We start from the raw sequence: 19,486 nt of genomic DNA on the forward strand, positions 1-19,486 counted from the left end.
GGCCAACACCACCACATGTTATCTGTCCATGCTCTCCTTCCTGATCCCATGCATGTTTGTTTTCTGATAACTGTTTAAGCTGCTATGATACCATTTATTTCTGTAACATTTCTCTATGATACCATTTATTTCTGTAACATTTCTCTATGGTACCATTTATTTCTGTAACATGTATCTAGGATACCATTTATTTCTGTAACATTTCTATCTGACTGGTGGATCTCGGAAACTTTGCTAACAAAGTCTGCAGGGCATCTGTATAAGCCAATCATTGTCCTTTGATGGACATCACGTGTTGCTCTTTCCCTTGATCCCACCAATACATGTCTCTTCTAGGTGTCTCTAACCACAATGACACCTGAGGCACTACATGCATATACTGTGTGACTTTTGTTCGGTGGGTGTGCACACCTGTGGCTACTCTGTTCTTAAAGGATCACTAAAGGAAAACATTTTATTTGTTAAAATGCCCTGTGGTATCCTATAAAGTCATAATAGTTTAGTGATTTTTTTTAAAAAATAGTGAAAAGCGATTAAATTCCATCGTATCTCTTACCTACATCTATCTGGTTTCGTTTCTGCCTTTTTACTTCCTGATTCTCGCCGCTCGTTCATGAGAGCGACGTCGCCGTCATGCTGGGAACTACATTTCCCAGTATCCTTTGCGCATCGTGCATGTGCAGTTAAAAAAACGGGACGCGCGCTCTGTGCAAAGATATGAATAGCCCGCCCACTATACCGCCTAACAATGGATCACACAGGCTGGCTGAAGTGTGAGAGAGGGGGCTGGAGGAGGCAGAGCGCACCCACCCCCTTCCATTCGGCTGTAATTAATGATAGAGAGGAGGTGCTGGGGTGTTACAGACACACCCAGTAATTCACACCTCCTTGCAGTCTGGAAGACGTACACAGCGTCCAGACGCAGAGATGTAGTGTACAGAGGAGGGAGCGAGCACGTTACCCCCAAAAGCAGGAATCCTCGCTCTGTGTTTCTTTTCTCAGACAACCAGGAAGTGGGGAGAAGAGACAAGCCATAGATCATGGGTGCTCAACCTGTGGCTCTCCAGCTGTTGCGGAACTACAAGTCCCATCATGCCTCTGCCTTCGAGAGTCATGCTTGTAACTGTCAGCGGCTTCCAATGCCTCATGGGAATTGTAGTTTTGCAACAGCTGGAGAGCCACAGGTTGAGCACCCATGCCATAGATCAACATCTGAGCATAAACGAACAATGAGGACATGAAACCAGGACTGCACTAAGGTAAAGGAAGCTATTTAACTAAAAAAAAAAAACCTTTAGTGACCCTTTAATGTTTTCATCTTATATCATCTGCCTATTATCTTTCTGTGTTTATTTTTGCATTCTATATTTAATCATTAAGGACCTTTTCTCACTAGGTGAAGACCGCCATCTGCCCAATCCTCTGTCCCAATTTGAACTTTATGGGTCTTTCCCCTTCTGTTTGTTTATATGCTAAGTTCAGGGCAAAATGAAAAGGTGCCACCCATACTGGGTGAGTCGATATCCTTATATTGGTCTTGAATGCTGACATCACTCAACACATTGGTCCTTTGATTTGATCTGAAGCCCTCTTTTTACATATAGCAATACCAACCAGATAGAAATTCTAATGCTGCGTACACACGATCGGTCAAATCGATGAGAACGGTCTGATGGACCATTTTCATCGGACCAAACCGATCTTGTTTAGGCCCCATCGGTTATTTATTCATCGGTTAAAAAAATTCAATCTTGTTTTAAATTTAACCAATGGATACCTAACCGATAGAAAAAAAAACGATTGTTTGTAGGCACGTCCATCGGTTAAAAATCCACGCATGCTCAGACTAAATTAGGGGACGGGAGCGCTCATTCTGGTAAAACTAGCGTTCGTTATGGAGCTAGCACATTCATCACGCTGTAACAGACAGAAAAGCGCGAATCGGCTCTAACCAAACTTTTACTAACACACGGTAACACGGAATCAGCAAAAGCAGCCCCAAGGGTGGCGCCATTGGATTTGAATTTCCCCTTTATAGTGCCGTCGTACGTGGTTTACGTGACCGCGTTCTGACACGATCGTTTTTTTAACCGATGGTGTGTAGGCACGACTGACCATCAGTCAGTTTCATCGGTTAACCGATGGAAAAATCCATCAGACCGTTTTCATCAGATGGACCGATCGTGTGTACGCGGCATTAGTTTCCCCTTAGTATCCAAAGCTAAAAATGCTTTGACTGGAGTTGAGCTTTGAAAGCTAATTTTTCATTTTTATCACATTCCGATGCTTCTCCAGGTACTGTCAATGATATTTTGTATATTTAATAGTTAGTATTTGCTATTTAGATTGAAAAAATACTGCTTAATACTAAATTTAGATTTATTATTCTTGGGTAAACACATATCTCTACCCAGTTGTAACACTGCCTTGGTAGTTACCATAAACTTAGGGTGTCCACACATGGCCAGATGCATTAAGGAGAACGGTGGGTGGGTTGTTTCTGACTTGGCTTGATGCAATGCAGACATGCTGAAAGCTTTTTTTTATTTTCTCCAGTTTGCACTGAAAAGGAAATGATCAACTGCTGGCTGCAAAATGAATTCTCTACAATTTGGTATATTTATTTATAGGTCAAGCTATCCTTACCTTACTAAAACTCACATCCTAATGCAATCTGAAGAACGGAAATAACACTTTCCTTATATAAGACCGGTCAGTTCTGTGCCTTTACCGAAAACAGTGACACATCATCTATTGCTAATCAAGTTACACTGCATAGCCCTTCTTCGGGCTCCATGTACACTACAGCTTCTAAACTTGAGTTTAGGAGCTTTTGGCATTTTTTTGCCAAAGCTTCTAAACTCAACTCCATAAAAGTAGGCTTTCAGGACCTTTTAGGATCATTTAGGAGCTTCTACGGTGAGGGAAGGTTCAACCTCCCCTAACCTCCCTCTCATGAACGTGGAAGAATCGCGTTCAGGATATGAAAGTTTTGACCACCGGCCACAAAACTTGCAAAATCGAGCTAAAATCACAGCACAATTTTGTGGCATTTTGTCATTTCAAGCGGCCGGCGGTCAAAGTAGTTCAAGCGTACATGAAGCCTTTTACTGTGTGGGGTAAGACAACAAGGGTGCAAAACAAAGGCTCTGTTATGCATTGTTTTTCTCATTCAAATTGCTCTGATGTAAGTAAAAAAAGAGTTTTGTTATTAGTATAACGTCTACTGGGCAAATAGTATATATACTCATTGCAAATATTTCAGCTCAGAGAATTCTTCCATAAATCAGGTTCCATACACATAAAGTATGGGATTTTAAAGGCAAGGAAGACAGCCCAAATAAAAATTCTGGTGGCTGGAAAAGACTGGTCATTTCTCTGTTGTTCAACCTGTCGTTGCAGATACCAACTTCAATGATGCCCATCTAGCCCTGTATGACCAGTTTTAAGTTGGTCATAGACAATTGATAGAAAATCACTGATTGACAGTAGATCACAGCTTTTATTAATACTTCTCTAAACAATCACATATGCATCCTATGAACATATGTATGTACATTATGCTGCACTGATTTTTACACTGTTAGAGAGAAATATAAGGTACTGCATGAAAATCGGCTCTCTCCCCTCAAACGGAAGTGTCAACTGATTCTGCAAAAGTTCCATGTATTGTGTATTTACTGGCAAGTAATATTCAATATTCATAGGGCATCTTTAGCTGCAGCATAAGATGTTGATGCCATGACGTTGCATTTGCGGCATGGTTATGCCTTTACAGATTCTTTATTTGTAATTATAGCTTTACAACAGGAAAACAAAAAGAGCGTTAAGCTTTATAATTTTAACAGTGCCTCAATAATTTTCAGTGGCTGATATATATATATATATATATATATATATATATATATATATATAATTTTACATGGCATATCGGACAACAGAGTTTTTGCTATATTTTGCTGGATATTTTTGTTTTTAAACAGTGATGCCTGAATTGCCATGGGCATTTAACTAATACATAATTATTTAAGATCAGAATAGTGTGTAAACCTCTTTGTAAGCATCCATACTTTGGTGGTCTCAGTTGTTTGCGGCAAAGCTCTGTCCTCTACAGTCAATGGCAGAGCACATTTTCTCGTAACAAAAATTATGTTTTTTGGTTGGAGTTGTCTCTGTTCCTTCACCAGAATCTGACACTGTGATGGGGCTGTCTCTGGCAAATACTTCAGTGGATTCTCTCCATAAGCAGTCAGGTGCCATTTTGTATATGTAATTATTGCACTTGGGCCTGAAAATATGTGATTTGTTACTGAAAATCTGACGACTGTTGGAAGTTGCAATTTTTATTTTCAATGTGGCATCGACTCTGTCCACTACTGTGTAAGTGCCAATACTCCCATCTTCAAATCCTACAACGATATTGAGATGCCGCTGTGAAAGTGCAAGGAAAGTTGGAGTTTTATATAATGAACAAGCACCAATGCTCTTTCCATCCGCAAGTCTCATCACTATTAAACTTGAAACGGAATTGTCCTCATCGTCCTCCCCAATGCGGAAGCAAATATAGACAAGGTAACGCCCATCACAAGACAAGTTCTGCTTCCATATAACACCTGATCCGTGCACCACTCTGAGCTTTCCACTATGCAGATCGAGAACATTGAACTTTTCATCACCATGAGTGACAATCCCAAGCTTCCCATTTGGAGAGATTTCAAAATCATTGAGATTTTTCAAAAAGTTGGATGGAAGCTGCACCCTTCTACAAACTGCCTCCTCAGCCAGGCTCCAGATGCTCACAGTTTCAGTTGATGTCATGAACACAACCAAATCTGGACAGTCTGGGATCAGTCTGAAGTTTACAATTGTTGACCCATCATCGCAACAGTATTTTTTAGTTATGCTTCCTGTCCATAAACTTACAGCCAGAAGCTTGTTCTTGGTCATGCCGATCACAAATGTGTTTGCAGTAGTTATAAGTGCATTCTTTAAGGCAGCTAAAATATTACAGACCTTATGACCTGTTGCAAGCCTCCATACTCTAGATGCATTTTGCTCACAGAGAGACACTATAAATTGATCATTATGTGTTACCAGCAGCTGAAATATTCTTTGACCACTAATTCGAAGAAGATTTTCTCCAGTGCCAGTATGCCAAACATATTGGTTACATTTGTCATCTGAGGTGACCAGCAATTCACCAGTGGATGTGAGCACACCATTTTCCACATTCCCCTCATGCTTAAAGGCAGATTCAATATAACCAGTGTTAAAATTCCATTTCTGGACATAATCAGATCCATCAAGTGAGTAAATGTAATCTCCTCTGCTACACAACAAAACTGTATGGACAGCTCTACCTGTCTTGTCAATATTGGACATTGCCGTTAAGATATCAATGTCCCAAATTGAAAGCATACCACTAACAGACAAGGACAGGAGTAAATTGTGATGGCTTGATTTCACTAATTTGACAATGTTCCCTGAGATTTCTTGTAAACTTGCCATGCATTGCCCAGTGTCTCTTCTCCATACAAATATAGATGAGGTATTTTCCATGGAAGCAATTATACAGTCAGAATTTCTGGACAGAACAGCTGAAATAAATTTCTCGTTGCGCTTTGCCCGAAACTTTTCAGAAATTTTCCACATGCGTGTATCCAAAAGTTCAATACTTAATGCTTTACAGATAAGAATTGCACTTTGGTCTTCAGATAGCTCAGTGCTGATTACTTCACTGTCTCCCTTGGTACAATCAAATTCTTCAGTTACTTGAGGATTGGTCATTTCCTCTGTGTTCCACACAGAGAGGCTCCCTTCATTGTCAATCATGACTGCTTCTTGATTTGTATCAAGAACGAGAATGTATTTCACAAACCCTCCAGAAAATTCGGATGTAACAGTTGACAGCTTCTCACCAGTACCCAAATGAAATATTGTGGTAGTATTGAGGTATTGTCCACAAAATGCATACAGTCCATCTGAAGAACACTGAATGCAGGTTACCTCATACCAGCAATGAAAATTGTAAAGAGGCCAGCCGTAAAGTAAATCTATAACATTAACATCTTTGCTTGCTTCCAACCAGGCCAGTGCATGTGTCTGTGACAGTGTAAACCCATTTATAAGGTTTGGACCCCCTCCAACTCCTTTGGAACCTTTAATTTCAACTTCATATAGAAGGCAAGAGTTTAGGTTATCATAAATTAGTAGGGTGTTTTTTGCTGTGGACACAACCAGAAATTTTTCATCTGCTGTAAGCTTCATTCCCATAATTACAAACTGGGTAGTGGTGATTTGCCTTAAAAGTTGTCTTGATTCAACATCCCAGGTACTTATGGTGCCATTCTCAAGTGCAGAGATTATAATATTTGGACTGTATGTTGGGAGGATCTCAGTGACGTGCAGTGAGCTAGATGATAGTGAAATTCTTTCAGGGCTGTAGGTAACATCCATGGAAGAATGGAGTGGCACAATTGAACAGTATTTTGGTCCATCTTTGTCACATTCTAAAAGAAGGTTTCGGAATTTAGGCAAAGAACTCACAACTGGAAGAAGTATTTGCTGTAACTCAGCTGAAAGGGACCCTGGATTTTTAAGAACTTTGTTTTTAATGCTTTGAAGGGTACTTGCAAGAAACTTCAGCTCTTTTTCTTGTGAGCAATTGTATGCTATTTCGATATCACCTAGTGCCTTTTCAAACTGACCAATTTTGATCATTGTATACAGCCAACTAAAGTTCATTGTAATCCCAGACATCATTTCATCTGTCATACCACATCTTGTCAAATGATGCAAAAGTTCCGTCATTTTTCTGTGATTTACAAAAAATATATCAGGCTGTAAAGGATTGCACTGAAATGCCCAGGGCTGTTCTGGAGCCTGCCTGTCAAATTCATTTTCATCAGGATAATATTTTCCATCATTGTGTATGCCACTGTGTTCATTTTGAATGCAATTTTCAAAATATTGATGCTCGCTGTAAAAGGCTTTTTTACTTCCTCCTGACCATACACCTAAGAAGTACTCTGCCACATTGGCATGCATCTCTTGCAAATCATCATTATTGTTAAGATACAATTTCTGGGCAATAAGATGAAGGTGTCTGTTTGACCAAACCAAAAGTGTAACATTCCTCACATGTCTCTCTACCAAATAGCCAGTAAGATCCTCTCTGATTTGTGCAATAATTCTATAAGGTACCCTTAGTGGGTTCAATGGTTTCCCATTGGCTAATAACTCACTCATCACACTGTTATCAAGAGCTAAAATATCCTCCAGCTCTACCTCACTAAGACCTGTTTTGGCCATTGTAATGTACCCTAGTGCCCTTGACACCAACCGTAGCCCACACTTGTTCTCCATTGAGCAGAATAACTGTTCTATGTTCTCATGTACAGTCACACAAAGAGTTGAGTCATCAACATCTTTATGTGATCTCCAGTTTCGGACCTCTCTGAAAGTCAGGTTGACAAACATTGGCAAGGTGCACCTAGAGAAAGCTTCATTGACGTAAATTTGCTGACCTGATGTTACCTTCCTTTTAACCCTTAGGAGCTGATGTTTAAGTATTTGGCTGCACATTTTTCGATCCCGTGGAATAAGTTCTACATAATTGTCTTCGTTGTGTATAAGGCACCTTAGATTTTGGAGCATTCCATACTTGTTTGGCAGTGTTGATATGATTATACGAACTGTGCGAGGAAGGTGAATAGGAAGCCACCAAAGTTTTCTGGCATCTTCACTGTCTGAAAGTTGTTCAAGACTATCCAGCACAAGAACAAGGGGTTTATGAAATGAAGACTCATTCAGCAAGTTTAAAAATAGTTCCCGAAGGTCCAGGATTTTTTTTGGAATGCTCTGCAGTAAACATCGGTAATTTACTGCGAGTTGTTCACAAAGGCTTTGCAGTAAACAATTTAATTCAGAGCTCATTCCAGTGGATCCCAGGAATCTTACAATGACCACTGGATCTGAATCTGTTCCCATTTCATCTTGAAGCCATGAAAAGGCCTGTAATACAAACAAAAGTCAAAGTTACAAAGTTTCTCTTTTATGTATTAAATGTGAGCTTTAAAGTGGTTCTAAAGTCAAGTTTTTTTTTTTACCTTAAAGGAGTTGTAATAGGAAAAAAAATATTCTGGCTAAAATTCAAGTCTGCAAGGTAGACAGAATAGTGTAATGATTCTAACTTGTTAAAAAACAAGTAAATACCTATTAAATTCCTTCATCTATATCACCTCCGGCATTCTAGTTTCTGTTCTCTCATTCGCTTCCTGGTTTGCATCGTTCGTTCATGTAAGAACTACATTTCCCAGTATGCATTGCGGCACGCCCAGTAATTCACACCTCCTTGAAGTCTCTAACACTTAGGGCCCTTTCACACAGAGCGGATCAGTAATGATCCGCTCCGTGTGTCCGCAAAGCTCAGCGGGGATCCTCCGTAAAATCCCCGCTGAGCTGGCAGCTGACAGGGCGGTCCCCGCACTCTGTGCAGGGACCGCGCTGTGTTTTCTCCGCTCTCCCCTATGGGGGATCGGACGAACACGGACCGTATGTCCGTGTTCATCCGATCCGATCCGGCAGACGGAAGAAAAATAGTATTTCTTCCGTCTGCAAATGCGGATCTTTGCGGAGGCGGACAAATTACGGGTGTCAGCGGATGTTCATCCGCTGACACCCGTAATCACATAGGGACCCATGTATGTCCCGTTTTCATCCGCAAACAGACGGATGAAAATGCGGACATACGGTCCGTACGTGTGAAAGGGCCCTTAGAGAGCGTCCTGCCGCACTGATGTAGTTCCCAGGAGGGGGCGAGCATGTCACTGACCACTGCAGTAAAGCCTCCCTTCACGGTGGTGAGTAACAATCAGATAAGCAGGAAGTGAACAGAACAGAGAAGAAATAGAGCAACTTCTGAGCAAAAACAAACAATAAGGAAGTGAAAAGAGGAATGTCTGCAGGTAAAGGATGCTTATTATGAAAAAAAAAAAGTTTCCATTACAACCCCTTTAATGCATTCTTTGCATTAAGGAAAAAAATCCTTCCACTGTATGTTCCACCCTCCCTAACACCTACCTGACTCCTGTATCAATCCAGCGCTGTGCCCGGCTGCAGGTCTTCTCTCCCTCTCTTTCTGGTCTCACAGGTTTTGCTGAGAACAGTGGGAGCTATTGGCTCCTGCTGCTGTCAGTCAAATCCAGTTAGCAGAAAGTGGGGGGGCAGGACCAAGTCTATTGACACAAATAGCCTGGCTTCGGAGCAAGCCTGAACATCTGCCCCCATAGCAAGCGACTTGCTATGGGGCAGACACAGAAGAGACAAGATTGTCAAGGTTTGGCTCAGTATATTACCATTGCACAGAGCAAGTAAGTATAAACATTAGACTTTACAATCACTTTAAATTAAGTTTGTAGAACGGAGCAATTATTTCATTATTTAAATACGCTGTATAATACCAGTTTCCATTAGTGCAACTCCATCCTAAGAAATATGCTTTTATACTGTCTATGCTTTTTAGTCAGAGCATGGTAGGTGATAAGTGATTAGCACTTTTGGCTTGCAGCACTAGGGCCACTGGTTTGAACCCCAACCATGAAACTGCCTGCAAGGAGTTTTCATGTTTTGCTCATGCTTGTGTTTGTTTCTTCCCACACCACAAAGACATGCTGGTAGGTTCCCCATGACTAAGCTTGTGGGTGGAGCGAAATGCGTTGGGGTGTGGCCTGGTCAGAGTCCAGGTTGAGGTTACCATGCCATTCATCTCAACAGAACACCTATATGTGCAGCTTCCATGGTCTATCCTCCTTTGCTCCATGCTGGTAGGTTAATTGGCCTCTGCCTAAATAGGCCCTAGTACTTGTATATATTCATGTGAAGTAGGGACCCTAGACTATAAGCTTCTTAAGAGCAGGTACAAAAGTGGATGTACAATATAGTGGATGTACAATATACTGTATGTAAAATGCTGCATAAATTATTGAGGCTCTATAAACAATTTGTATTAAGCAAAATACTATTCACCCACTTACTTACAGGTGATACTCGAAAAATTTGAATATCGTGCAAAAGTGCATTTATTTCACTAATACAACTTAATAGGTGAAACTAATATATGAGATAGACTCATTACATGCAAAGAAAGATAGTTCAAGCTGTGATTTGTCATAATTGTGATGATTATGGCTTACAGCTCATGAATACCCCAAATCCACAATCTCAGAAAATTTGAATATTGTGAAAAGGTGCAATATTCTAGGCTCAAAGTGTCCCACTCTAATCAGCTAATTAAGCCATAACACCTGCAAAGGCTTCCTGAGCCTTTAAATGGTCTCTCAGTCTGGCTCAGTAGGAATCACAATCATGGGAAATACTCCTGACCTGACAGTTGTGCAGAAAACCATCATTGACACCCTCCATAAGGAGGGAAAGCCTCAAAAGGGAATTGCAAAAGAAGTTGGATGTTCTCAAAGTGCTGTATCAAAGAACATTAATAGAAAGTTATGTGGAAGAGAAAAGAATGGAAGAAAAAGGTGCACAAGCAGCAGAGATGACCGCAGCCTGGAGAGGATTGTCAGGAAAAGGCCATTCAAAAGTGTTGGGGACTTTCACAAGGAGTGGACTGAGGCTCGAGTCAGTGCATCAAGAGCCACAACACACAGACAGATCCTGAACATGGGCTTCAAATGTTGTATTCCTCTTGTCAAGCCACTCCTGAACAACAAACGTCAGAAGCGTCTTACCTGGGCTAAAGAAAAACAGACCCGGTCTGTTGCTCAGTGGTACAAAGTCCTCTTTTCTGATGAGAGAAAATTTGGCATCTCATTTGGAAACCAAGGACCCAGAGTATGGAGGAAGAATGGAGAGGCACACACTGCAAGATGCTTGAAGTCCAGTGTGAAGTTTCCACAGTCTGTGTTGGATTGGGGAGCCATGTCATCTGCTGGTGTTGGTCTCCTGTGCTTCATTAAGTCCAGGGTCACCGCAGCCGTCTACCGGGAGATTTTGGAGCACTTCATGCTTCCTTCCACAGACAAGCTCTATGGGGATGCTGACTTCATTTTCCAGTAGGACTTGGCATCTGCCCACACTGCCAAAAGCACCAAAACCTGGTTCAATGACCGTGACATTACTGTGCTTGATTGGCCAGCAAACTCGCCTGACCTGAACCCCATAGAGAATCAATGGGGCATTGCCAAGAGAAAGATGAGAGACATGAGACCGAACAATGCAGAAGAGCTGAAGGTCGCTATTGAAGCATCCTGGTCTTCCATAACACCTCAGCAGTGCCACAGGCTGATAGCTTCCATGCCATGCCGTATTGAGGCAGTAATTGCTGTAGAAGGGGTCCAAACCAAGTACTCAGGTACATATGCATGCTTATACTTTTCAGAGGTCCGATATTGTTGGATTGATGTACAATCCGTGTTTTATTGATTGCATGTAATATTCTAATTTTCTGAGATTGTGGATTTGGGGTTTTCATGAGCTGTAAGCCATAATCATCACAATTATGGCAAATCACGGCTTGAACTATCTTGCTTTGCATGTAATGAGTCTATCTCATATATTAGTTTCACCTTTTAAGTTGCATTAGTGAAATAAATGAACTTTTACACGATATTCCAATTTTTCGAGTAGTATGTGTAAAAAAACACAGGTTGGAAAACAAAGAACAAAAAATAAAAAACAGGTTTAAAGAAAACAATAAACTTTAAAAACATAAAATGAAGATCCATTCAAAGAAACCCAGAGGTGAACAGATATGATAAAGAATGTTGCCCACAACCCAATGAATTTTATAATGTATTTCATAGATATAGTTACAGTATGTACTCAAGTACATCATGTACCACCTGTCGCTTTAGAAAAAATAGATAACATTACATAATATTAATTGATTTTTGCAGGAACAAAGAGGGAACAGACAGATCTTTTTAGTGAATGGGGCACATTTTGTATACATCAGGGCATTATCAAATATGCCTGATCTTAATTGTATTTTATTCCATTTGGATCAATTACCTAATATCAAAATAGGCTTTTAGTTTTGTGAGGAAATTTTCCTATAGCTTAGTGAATGTTTTAAAAATACACAATCATTGTGTCTCTCAATAGGACATAATATTCTCCATACATTACAGTGAAGGCAATGTATGTCACTCTAAACTAGTGTAGCCAGGGTTATAGCTGCTGCGGACATTTTCTTTACCTTCTCTGGTTGCTGCATTATTCTCCTGTGGAATTGATAGGGGTTAAGTTAACCAGTGGTTTGTATACAAATGCAGCAGCCACCTTTAGGAAGACCATAAACCACCATAAAGTCTTCCAAAGTGAAACATTCATTAACCACTTGAGCCCCGCGCTATTGACAAAAGACGTCAACAGCGCGGTTCTCAGGTGCCAAGTGGACGTCTTTGGACGTCATTTGGAATGCATTACCCGCGCGCGCCACTGGGGGGCGCGCGGCGGGTAACCACTGTGCCGCCGCATCGCTGGGGACCCGATGCGTGTACCTGGCGGCCGCGATGTCCGCCAGGTACACGCGATCGGCGGTGACACAGCAGGTGACAGCAGGGACGTGGAGCTCTGTGTGTAACTGAGAATTTTTTTTTTTTTTTTAAATGGGAGATTTATTATAGCAACAAGTAAAAAAAATATATATATATTTTAAATTGTCGCTCTTTTTTGTTTATAGCGCAAAAAATAAAAACCGCAGAGGTGATCAAATACCACCAAAATAAAGCTCTATTCATGGGGAAAAAAGGACGTCAATTTTGTTTGGGAGCCACGTCGCACGACCGCGCAAATGTCAGTTAAAGCGACGCAGTGCCGGAAGCTGAAATTTCGCCTGGGAACGAAGGGGGTTTATGTGCCCAGTAAGCAAGTGGTTAAAAGGGGCCATTTTTAGGTGACCATTGGCGCAGCAATTTTGACAGTATCTATTTCTAGATTGTAAACTCTAACAAGCAGGGTCCTCCGATTCCTCCTGTATTGTATTGTAATTGTCTGCCCCCATGTTGCAAAGTGCTGCACAAACTATTGGCGCTATATAAATCCTGTATAATAATAATAATAATAATAATAATGTGAGTTGGACGAGGCAAAGGAGTGAGGACACATGTGGTGAGCGGGTGCAGGAGTGTGTGGGGACTGAGCTGCTTATCTGCAGGGCACTCCACTAATGAAGATCTATCCCCAAATGCATTTGGAATTTCACTACGAGACACAGTAACCGGGTGTGCCCATTGCTCTGTAGGCAGTGTTCTTCTGCTGTCCTCTTCTTGCTCCCATGCCTCCTGTTCAGGACACCTCCATGTGTCTTGAGAGGGTCCTGTCTGCACCCAAGCCCAGGCCTAAGGTCCCCCCCTCCCCTAACTGGGGAGCTCCGTCAAAGGCCAGGACAGCCTAACACTCCATCTCCAGCTACCACCTGAACAACTCCTCCCCATCTGGCCTGACCCTGACTATTTGAGGCGGCCCTTTCCCCTGCAAATTCTGGAGAATACCCCAGGTCGCTCCACCTCACCTCTCTTCCTGTCTTTCCATAAGGTTCCAGCACGTTCTGAAAAAAAGTCGGAGGTCTCAGTGATGCTGCCTGTGAGTCATCCAGCTCTCCCTGGATTTCTGCCAAGCCAGGAAACAAAACAAGCAGGCTTGGCCTGCTTTTATGCAGCCAAGCCTACATAAATTTGCCTACACTGACAAAAACTTCACATCTAGCACACTAGAGGGTGCTACACACAGAACACGGAAATACAATTATTTTAGTAAATATAAACTGCTAAATACCTTTTCTCATCAGCAGTTGGAGCAGTCTTGTGACTTCTATTAGTGTCTGGGTAAAGCTTGTAGGAGGAGTTTTCTTTCTCTCATGATTGTCCTATTATGAGGCATGACCCCTGACCCTCTGTCTGCACAGTCCTGATTGGCCCTGTACTGATCACATGCACTCTCCCCCTGCCATGCAAATTGGATGTGGTAAATCTCACATCCAATGTGCGCTAGTGTGAACCCAGCCCATTTCTCACTAAAGACAACACTCATTAGGAGTTTGTACATTGGGATTGATTTACTAAGAGCAAATATGCTGTGCACTTTGTAAGAGCAGTTGCTAAACAGGTTGGTAAATGAGCAGAAGCAAAAATGCTGTTTTTTTTTTTGCTTGTGATTGAGTATTCTTTGTAAAGTGAAGCCTAATACCACAGTTACTAAGCTCTGGAGCAACTTCACTAGCAGAGTGCAACTGCACTTGCAAAGTGCACAGTCTATTTACCTATTAAATCAACGCCAATATATTCAGTGACTCCCCCGGGGGGTTGGCCTGTCCCAGAGACACAAGATAAAAGTGAAGGGAAAGTCTCTCTTAAGCCCTGTACACACAGGCAAGAATCTCGTCATTTTCCCTGACGAGATTCTTGGCAAGAAACTCTTGCCGCACGAGTGTACAGACTCTCCTTGCAAAAGAACCACGGTTCTCTTGAAAGGAAAGAACGTGGTGACGTCATCGCGTACGACGAGCATGCGCTCGTCACATTCTATGCCGTCGCCGCTATCTTGCTTCACCCTACCTATGCCGTGGAAGCTACCGTGCATGTGTCAAAGTCATTTCGAGCATGCGCAGGTTTCCACAGCGACAGGTAAGTATACACACTCTCGGGTTTCTCGTCGGGAAACAGGCCGACAAGAATCTTGACGAGAAAAAAGAGAGCAGGTTCTTTTTTTCTCGTCGAGATTCTGGTCAGATTTCCAGACGAGAAACCAGAAAGCATGAACGGTTTTCTCGGCAAGAAGCAGTTTTCTTGCTGGTTTTTGCCGAGAAAACCGGTCGTGTGTACGAGGCTTTAGACAGCTGTTGCGAGAACAGATGTCTCCATTTGGGCATTTACTCTTAATTTTTGTTCTTGTAACAACAGTAATTAAAAAAAATATATATATATATATATATATATATATATATATATATATATATATATATATAAAACTGTCCTTGTGATAACGGTTGCAAGGAATAATAGAGAAAGTAAATCTGCATAGTGGGGACAGCAATAAAAACTGGGTTTTAAACCCTTCTCTGCTCTCTCCAACATTAAAATATAATTCATACACTTTACTGTGTATGTAAAGAAATTTTTATAGTCTTGAATGGATTGGCACAGGGTTACACACCCTGTAATTTCCCATTGCCCTGCTGGGGAAATTCACCCTGTTATCATTCTGACAATTGTCACTGAGACAGAAATCGTTGTCATCAGAGCATTAAGTGAGGGAAAATCCATCAATGGTGACACCTGTTCATATGACAAATCTCTAAGGCCCCGTACAGACGAGGGGACATGTCCGATGAAAACGGTCCGCGGACCGTTTTCATCGGACATGTCCGCTCGGAGATTTCGTTGTACACACCATCAAACCGAAATCCCCGCGGACAGACAGCGCGGTGACGTGGCGGTGACGTTGACGCCGCCACATCCGCAAACCAGGAAGTAAAATACTTCCACGCATGCGTCGAATCCATTCGGGAGATTTCTGTCCGCTGGTTAGGTGTACTAACCAGCGGACATGTCAGACGGACGGGTTTCCAGCCGACAAGTTTTAAAGCCTGCTTTAAAACTTTTGTCTGCTGGAAACCTGTCTGCTAGGCTGTACACACGGTCGGATCTGTCTGCTGAAACTGGTCTGCGGACCAGTTTCAGCAGACATGTTCGGTCGTGTGTACGAGGCCTAAGATGACAATTCCACTCAGTTTTGTCTTATTTCCTGTTGTGTACCCAGGGCAGGAAGTGAACCGAAATCTCCCCAGCTGAATAAGGACACCAAAAAACATCCTATTAGGTGTTTGTAACTCTTTCCTAATCTATCGTAAAAAAATAAAAAAGCTTTACATACACTTTAAAGTGATGGTAAAACAACCCATTCAGTTTAAAATAGAAAGAAAAGGCAAAACATTTTTGTATAGATATAAAGATACATTATAAATGTCCTTTTTTTCCCATTCCCTCTGTTCTCAGCTGCATAAGAGCTGGGTGGGAGGAGAAGCAGCAGCACACTGAGCTTCCCAGTGAATCGCTGTGCAGTGGGGGCGTGTCAGGACAAGTCCGACCATTGGAGGAGAGCAGGCTGAGTTCCCAGCTTAGCTAGAGAACTGAGAACGGTGTGTTCTCCTGCTTAGTATGGTTCGTTTTTATTAGGAAAGCAGAGGAACTGGCAGGGATTTCACATAAAGGAAGCAATACAAAGAGAACAGGATACTTTCTCAAACAAGTACATGGCACCACAAGAACATATCAGGAACATGAGGTTTTGGGTTAACCAGTATACGTCCTACCCGTTTTTGGACACCAGAGGGCGCGTGCACACCTGCTGCAGGGTGGTGGACCCGATGCGCATGGCCAGCGGGCACGATCGCCGCCGGCCACGAGCGATCGCGTGCACGAATGTCAGCACAGGAATTTGTGTGTGTAAACACACAAATCCCTGTGCTGTCAGAGGAGAGGAGCCCTAGCGTTTCTTCATACGAAGTAAAAATAATAGGGCTTCTCTCCTAGCCACTCACATCCCTGCACAGTTAGAACATGCAGCGGGAACACATATTTAACCCCTTGGTCACCCCTTATTGTTAACCCCCTTTCCTGCCAGTGACATTTACACAGTAATCAGTGCATTTTTATAGCACTGATCGCTGCATAAATGCCAATGGTCCCAAAAAAGTGTCAAAAGTTTCCGATCTGTCCGTCGCATTGTCGCAGTACTGCTAAAAATCGCAGATCACTGCCATTACTAGTAAAAAATAAAAAAAAATGCCATAAAACTTTCTCATAGTTTGCAGATGCTATAACTTTTGCACAAACCAATCAATATACGCTTATTGCGATTTTTTTTTTTTACCAAAAATATGTGGAAGAATATATATTGGCCTAAACTGAGAAAAAAATGTGTTTTTTAAAAAAAAATTGGGGTTATTTATTATAGCAAAGGTTAATATCATTTTTTTTCCAAAAGTGTTGCTCTTTCTTTGTTTATAGCGAAAAAAAAAAAACGCAGAGGTGATCAAATACCACCAAAATAAAGCTCTATTTGTGCGGAAAAAAGGAAACAAATTTTGTTTGGGCATAGCGTAGCACGACCGCGCAATTGTCAGTTAAAGTGACGCAGTGGCAAATTTTAAAAAGTGCTCTGGTCAGAAAGGGGGTAAAGCCTTCCGGAGCTGAATCGGTTAACAATGCTAGCCAGAAAGGTATGGGTTGTATCATTTAGAACACAATATATAATGTATACAGTATATAAATAAATACCTTTTTTGCTACTTCTGCTAATAGTAGTGTTTTTCCAGTGCAGGGTCCTCCATATACAATGAGAGGGTTGGAATGTCCTGCTTTGGAAGGCTGTATGTATTTATGAACCAGGCTCAGTGCTTCACATCTGTATTCATAGAAGGAAGAGTATGTCCGACAAAGGGACAAGTGCTGTAGGATTTCATCATACAGAGAATCAGTCTCAGTTTCCAAGCTTTGCTGCACGGTGGCCTGGATGATATCAATCATATCTTCATAGAACTGTTTGCAGAGTCCGTCTACATAGTGATTCTCTACTTCTTGTGAATAGCCCATCTTCATATCACAATGTGTTACGGAGGTGTAAACTCGAAGATTGGATGATGCCACAATAGTGGGAATAAATTCATCCCTGAGTTTTATCATTTTCTCCTGGGCTTCTGGGTCTCGCATGGGTTTGTTCTCAACCTTAATGACGTCAGTATATTTGGACATCTCTGGGATTTTTACGTGTTTTTCAATATTGGAGATTTTACGAATATAGCAAACACACTTCTTTAAAAATGCTGCTGTTTGCTTTCCGAGAGCGAAATCAAACTCATCCTCCAAGGCTAGGGGAAAAAGAAGATAGTTTTATTTAGCATTCCCATAAAAACAGAAACAATTATACAGTATATGTTACATTATTTTTTAATTAGTTTCATACGTAGCTTTGTATAAAATGCCACTGTTGCACTTTCAGAAACGGTGGGAGGGCACATTTTCTGCAGCTTGCAGGTGTTTCATTGGCTTAACATTTTTACCGATGCCGGTAGTGTGTTTATGTGAATTTTTTACAGAAGCACATTTGTGAGGTCAGGCACTGCTGTGGACGGGAAGACCTGGCTCGCAGTCTCTACTCTAATTCATCTCAAAGGTGTTCTACCGGGTTGAGATCAGGATTCTGTGCAGGCCAGTCAAGTTCCTCCCCCTCAAACTCGTTCACCCATGTCTTTATGGACCTTGCTTTGTGCACTGGTGCGCAGTCATATTGAAACAGGAAGGGGACATCCTCAAACTGTTCCCACAAAGTTGGGAGCATGAAATTGTCCAAAATGTCTTGGTATGCTGATGCCTAAAGAGTTCCCTTCACAGGAACTAAGGGGCCAAGCCCAACCCCTGAAGAAGAAAAAACACACCATAGCCCCCTATCCACCAAATGATTTGGACCAGTGCACAAAGCATAAAGACATAGATGAGTGCGTTTGGGGCAGAGGAATTTGACTGGCCTGCACAGAGTCCTGACCTCAACCCAATAGAACACTTTGGGATGAATTATGCCGCGTACACACCATCGCTTTCTGCGATGGAAAAATGCGACGCTTTATGTGCTTTAAAAAAACGTCATTTTTCAAACTTCAATTTGAACAACGACGTAGCATACACACCATCGCTTTTTCACAACGCTCTAGCACAGCGCAGTTCCGTCAATCACGCACGACGTCACTATAAAGGGTCGTTTCCATGCGGAAGACGGCCTCTTTTGCTGATATCGTGTTGCTGCGTGTTAGTAAAAGTTTGGTGAGATACGATTCGTGATTTTCAGTGACTGTGCTTTAAATTTCGTTTTCTGTCGTACAGTTTGTCTATTTGTTGTCGGATCTGTGATACAGTGCTTGTACTAAGGACGTATTTGTTTAGGCATTACGTTTTGTGTGCACGGTGCTGTTTAGCAGGTCGTTCTTCAAAGGCCATTCTTTACTTCAGGGCGTAATTTTTAGTCTGATCTGATTTGACGACCGTTTTCTAGCCATGTTGCGGGTACGAACTCGTCGCCGAGATCGTGCTGTGCTTGTTGTTAGGATGTGTGCTGCATCCCAGCGACGGTCCATGAACAGGGTGAGGAGGAGGTTGTGGACCAAGAACTGGTTGCTACGCAGGGACCAGTTCTCTCATATGCCTCTGCTGCGGGAGATCCGAGAAAATAACCCTGATGATTTCAGGAATTTTCTTAGGATGTCTGACCCCGTATTTCAGCAGCTTTTGGCTTTGGTGTCGCCATATATCACCAGGCAGGACACCGTTATGCGGGAAGCCATCACTGCTGAGCAGAGGCTAGTTGCTACGTTGCGCTACCTTGCAACAGGGAGAAGTCTGCAGGACTTGAAGTTCTCGACGGGCATCTCCCCCCAGGCTCTGGGCCTCATAATCCCGGAGACCTGTTCGGCCAT

The 19,486-nt window shown here is 42.1% G+C and overlaps 1 protein-coding gene across 1 annotated transcript in view; it reads right to left on the reverse strand.

Moving 5' to 3' along the window:
- Positions 1 to 3,926: 3,926 nt before the first annotated feature.
- Positions 3,927 to 19,486, reverse strand: part of NWD2 (NACHT and WD repeat domain containing 2) — a 383,914-nt gene continuing 368,354 nt past the window's right edge. The window contains exons 7-8 of the mRNA XM_040354712.1: positions 17,298 to 17,887; positions 3,927 to 8,013 (exon numbers count right to left, since the gene is read on the reverse strand). Of these exons, the coding sequence (XP_040210646.1) occupies positions 4,081 to 8,013; positions 17,298 to 17,887 (4,523 nt within the window). The 3' untranslated portion in view covers positions 3,927 to 4,080. The remainder of the gene's footprint in view (positions 8,014 to 17,297; positions 17,888 to 19,486) is intronic.

The sequence above is a fragment of the Rana temporaria genome, chromosome 1 (genome assembly GCF_905171775.1).
Source record: "Rana temporaria chromosome 1, aRanTem1.1, whole genome shotgun sequence".
Classification (NCBI taxonomy): domain Eukaryota; kingdom Metazoa; phylum Chordata; class Amphibia; order Anura; family Ranidae; genus Rana; species Rana temporaria.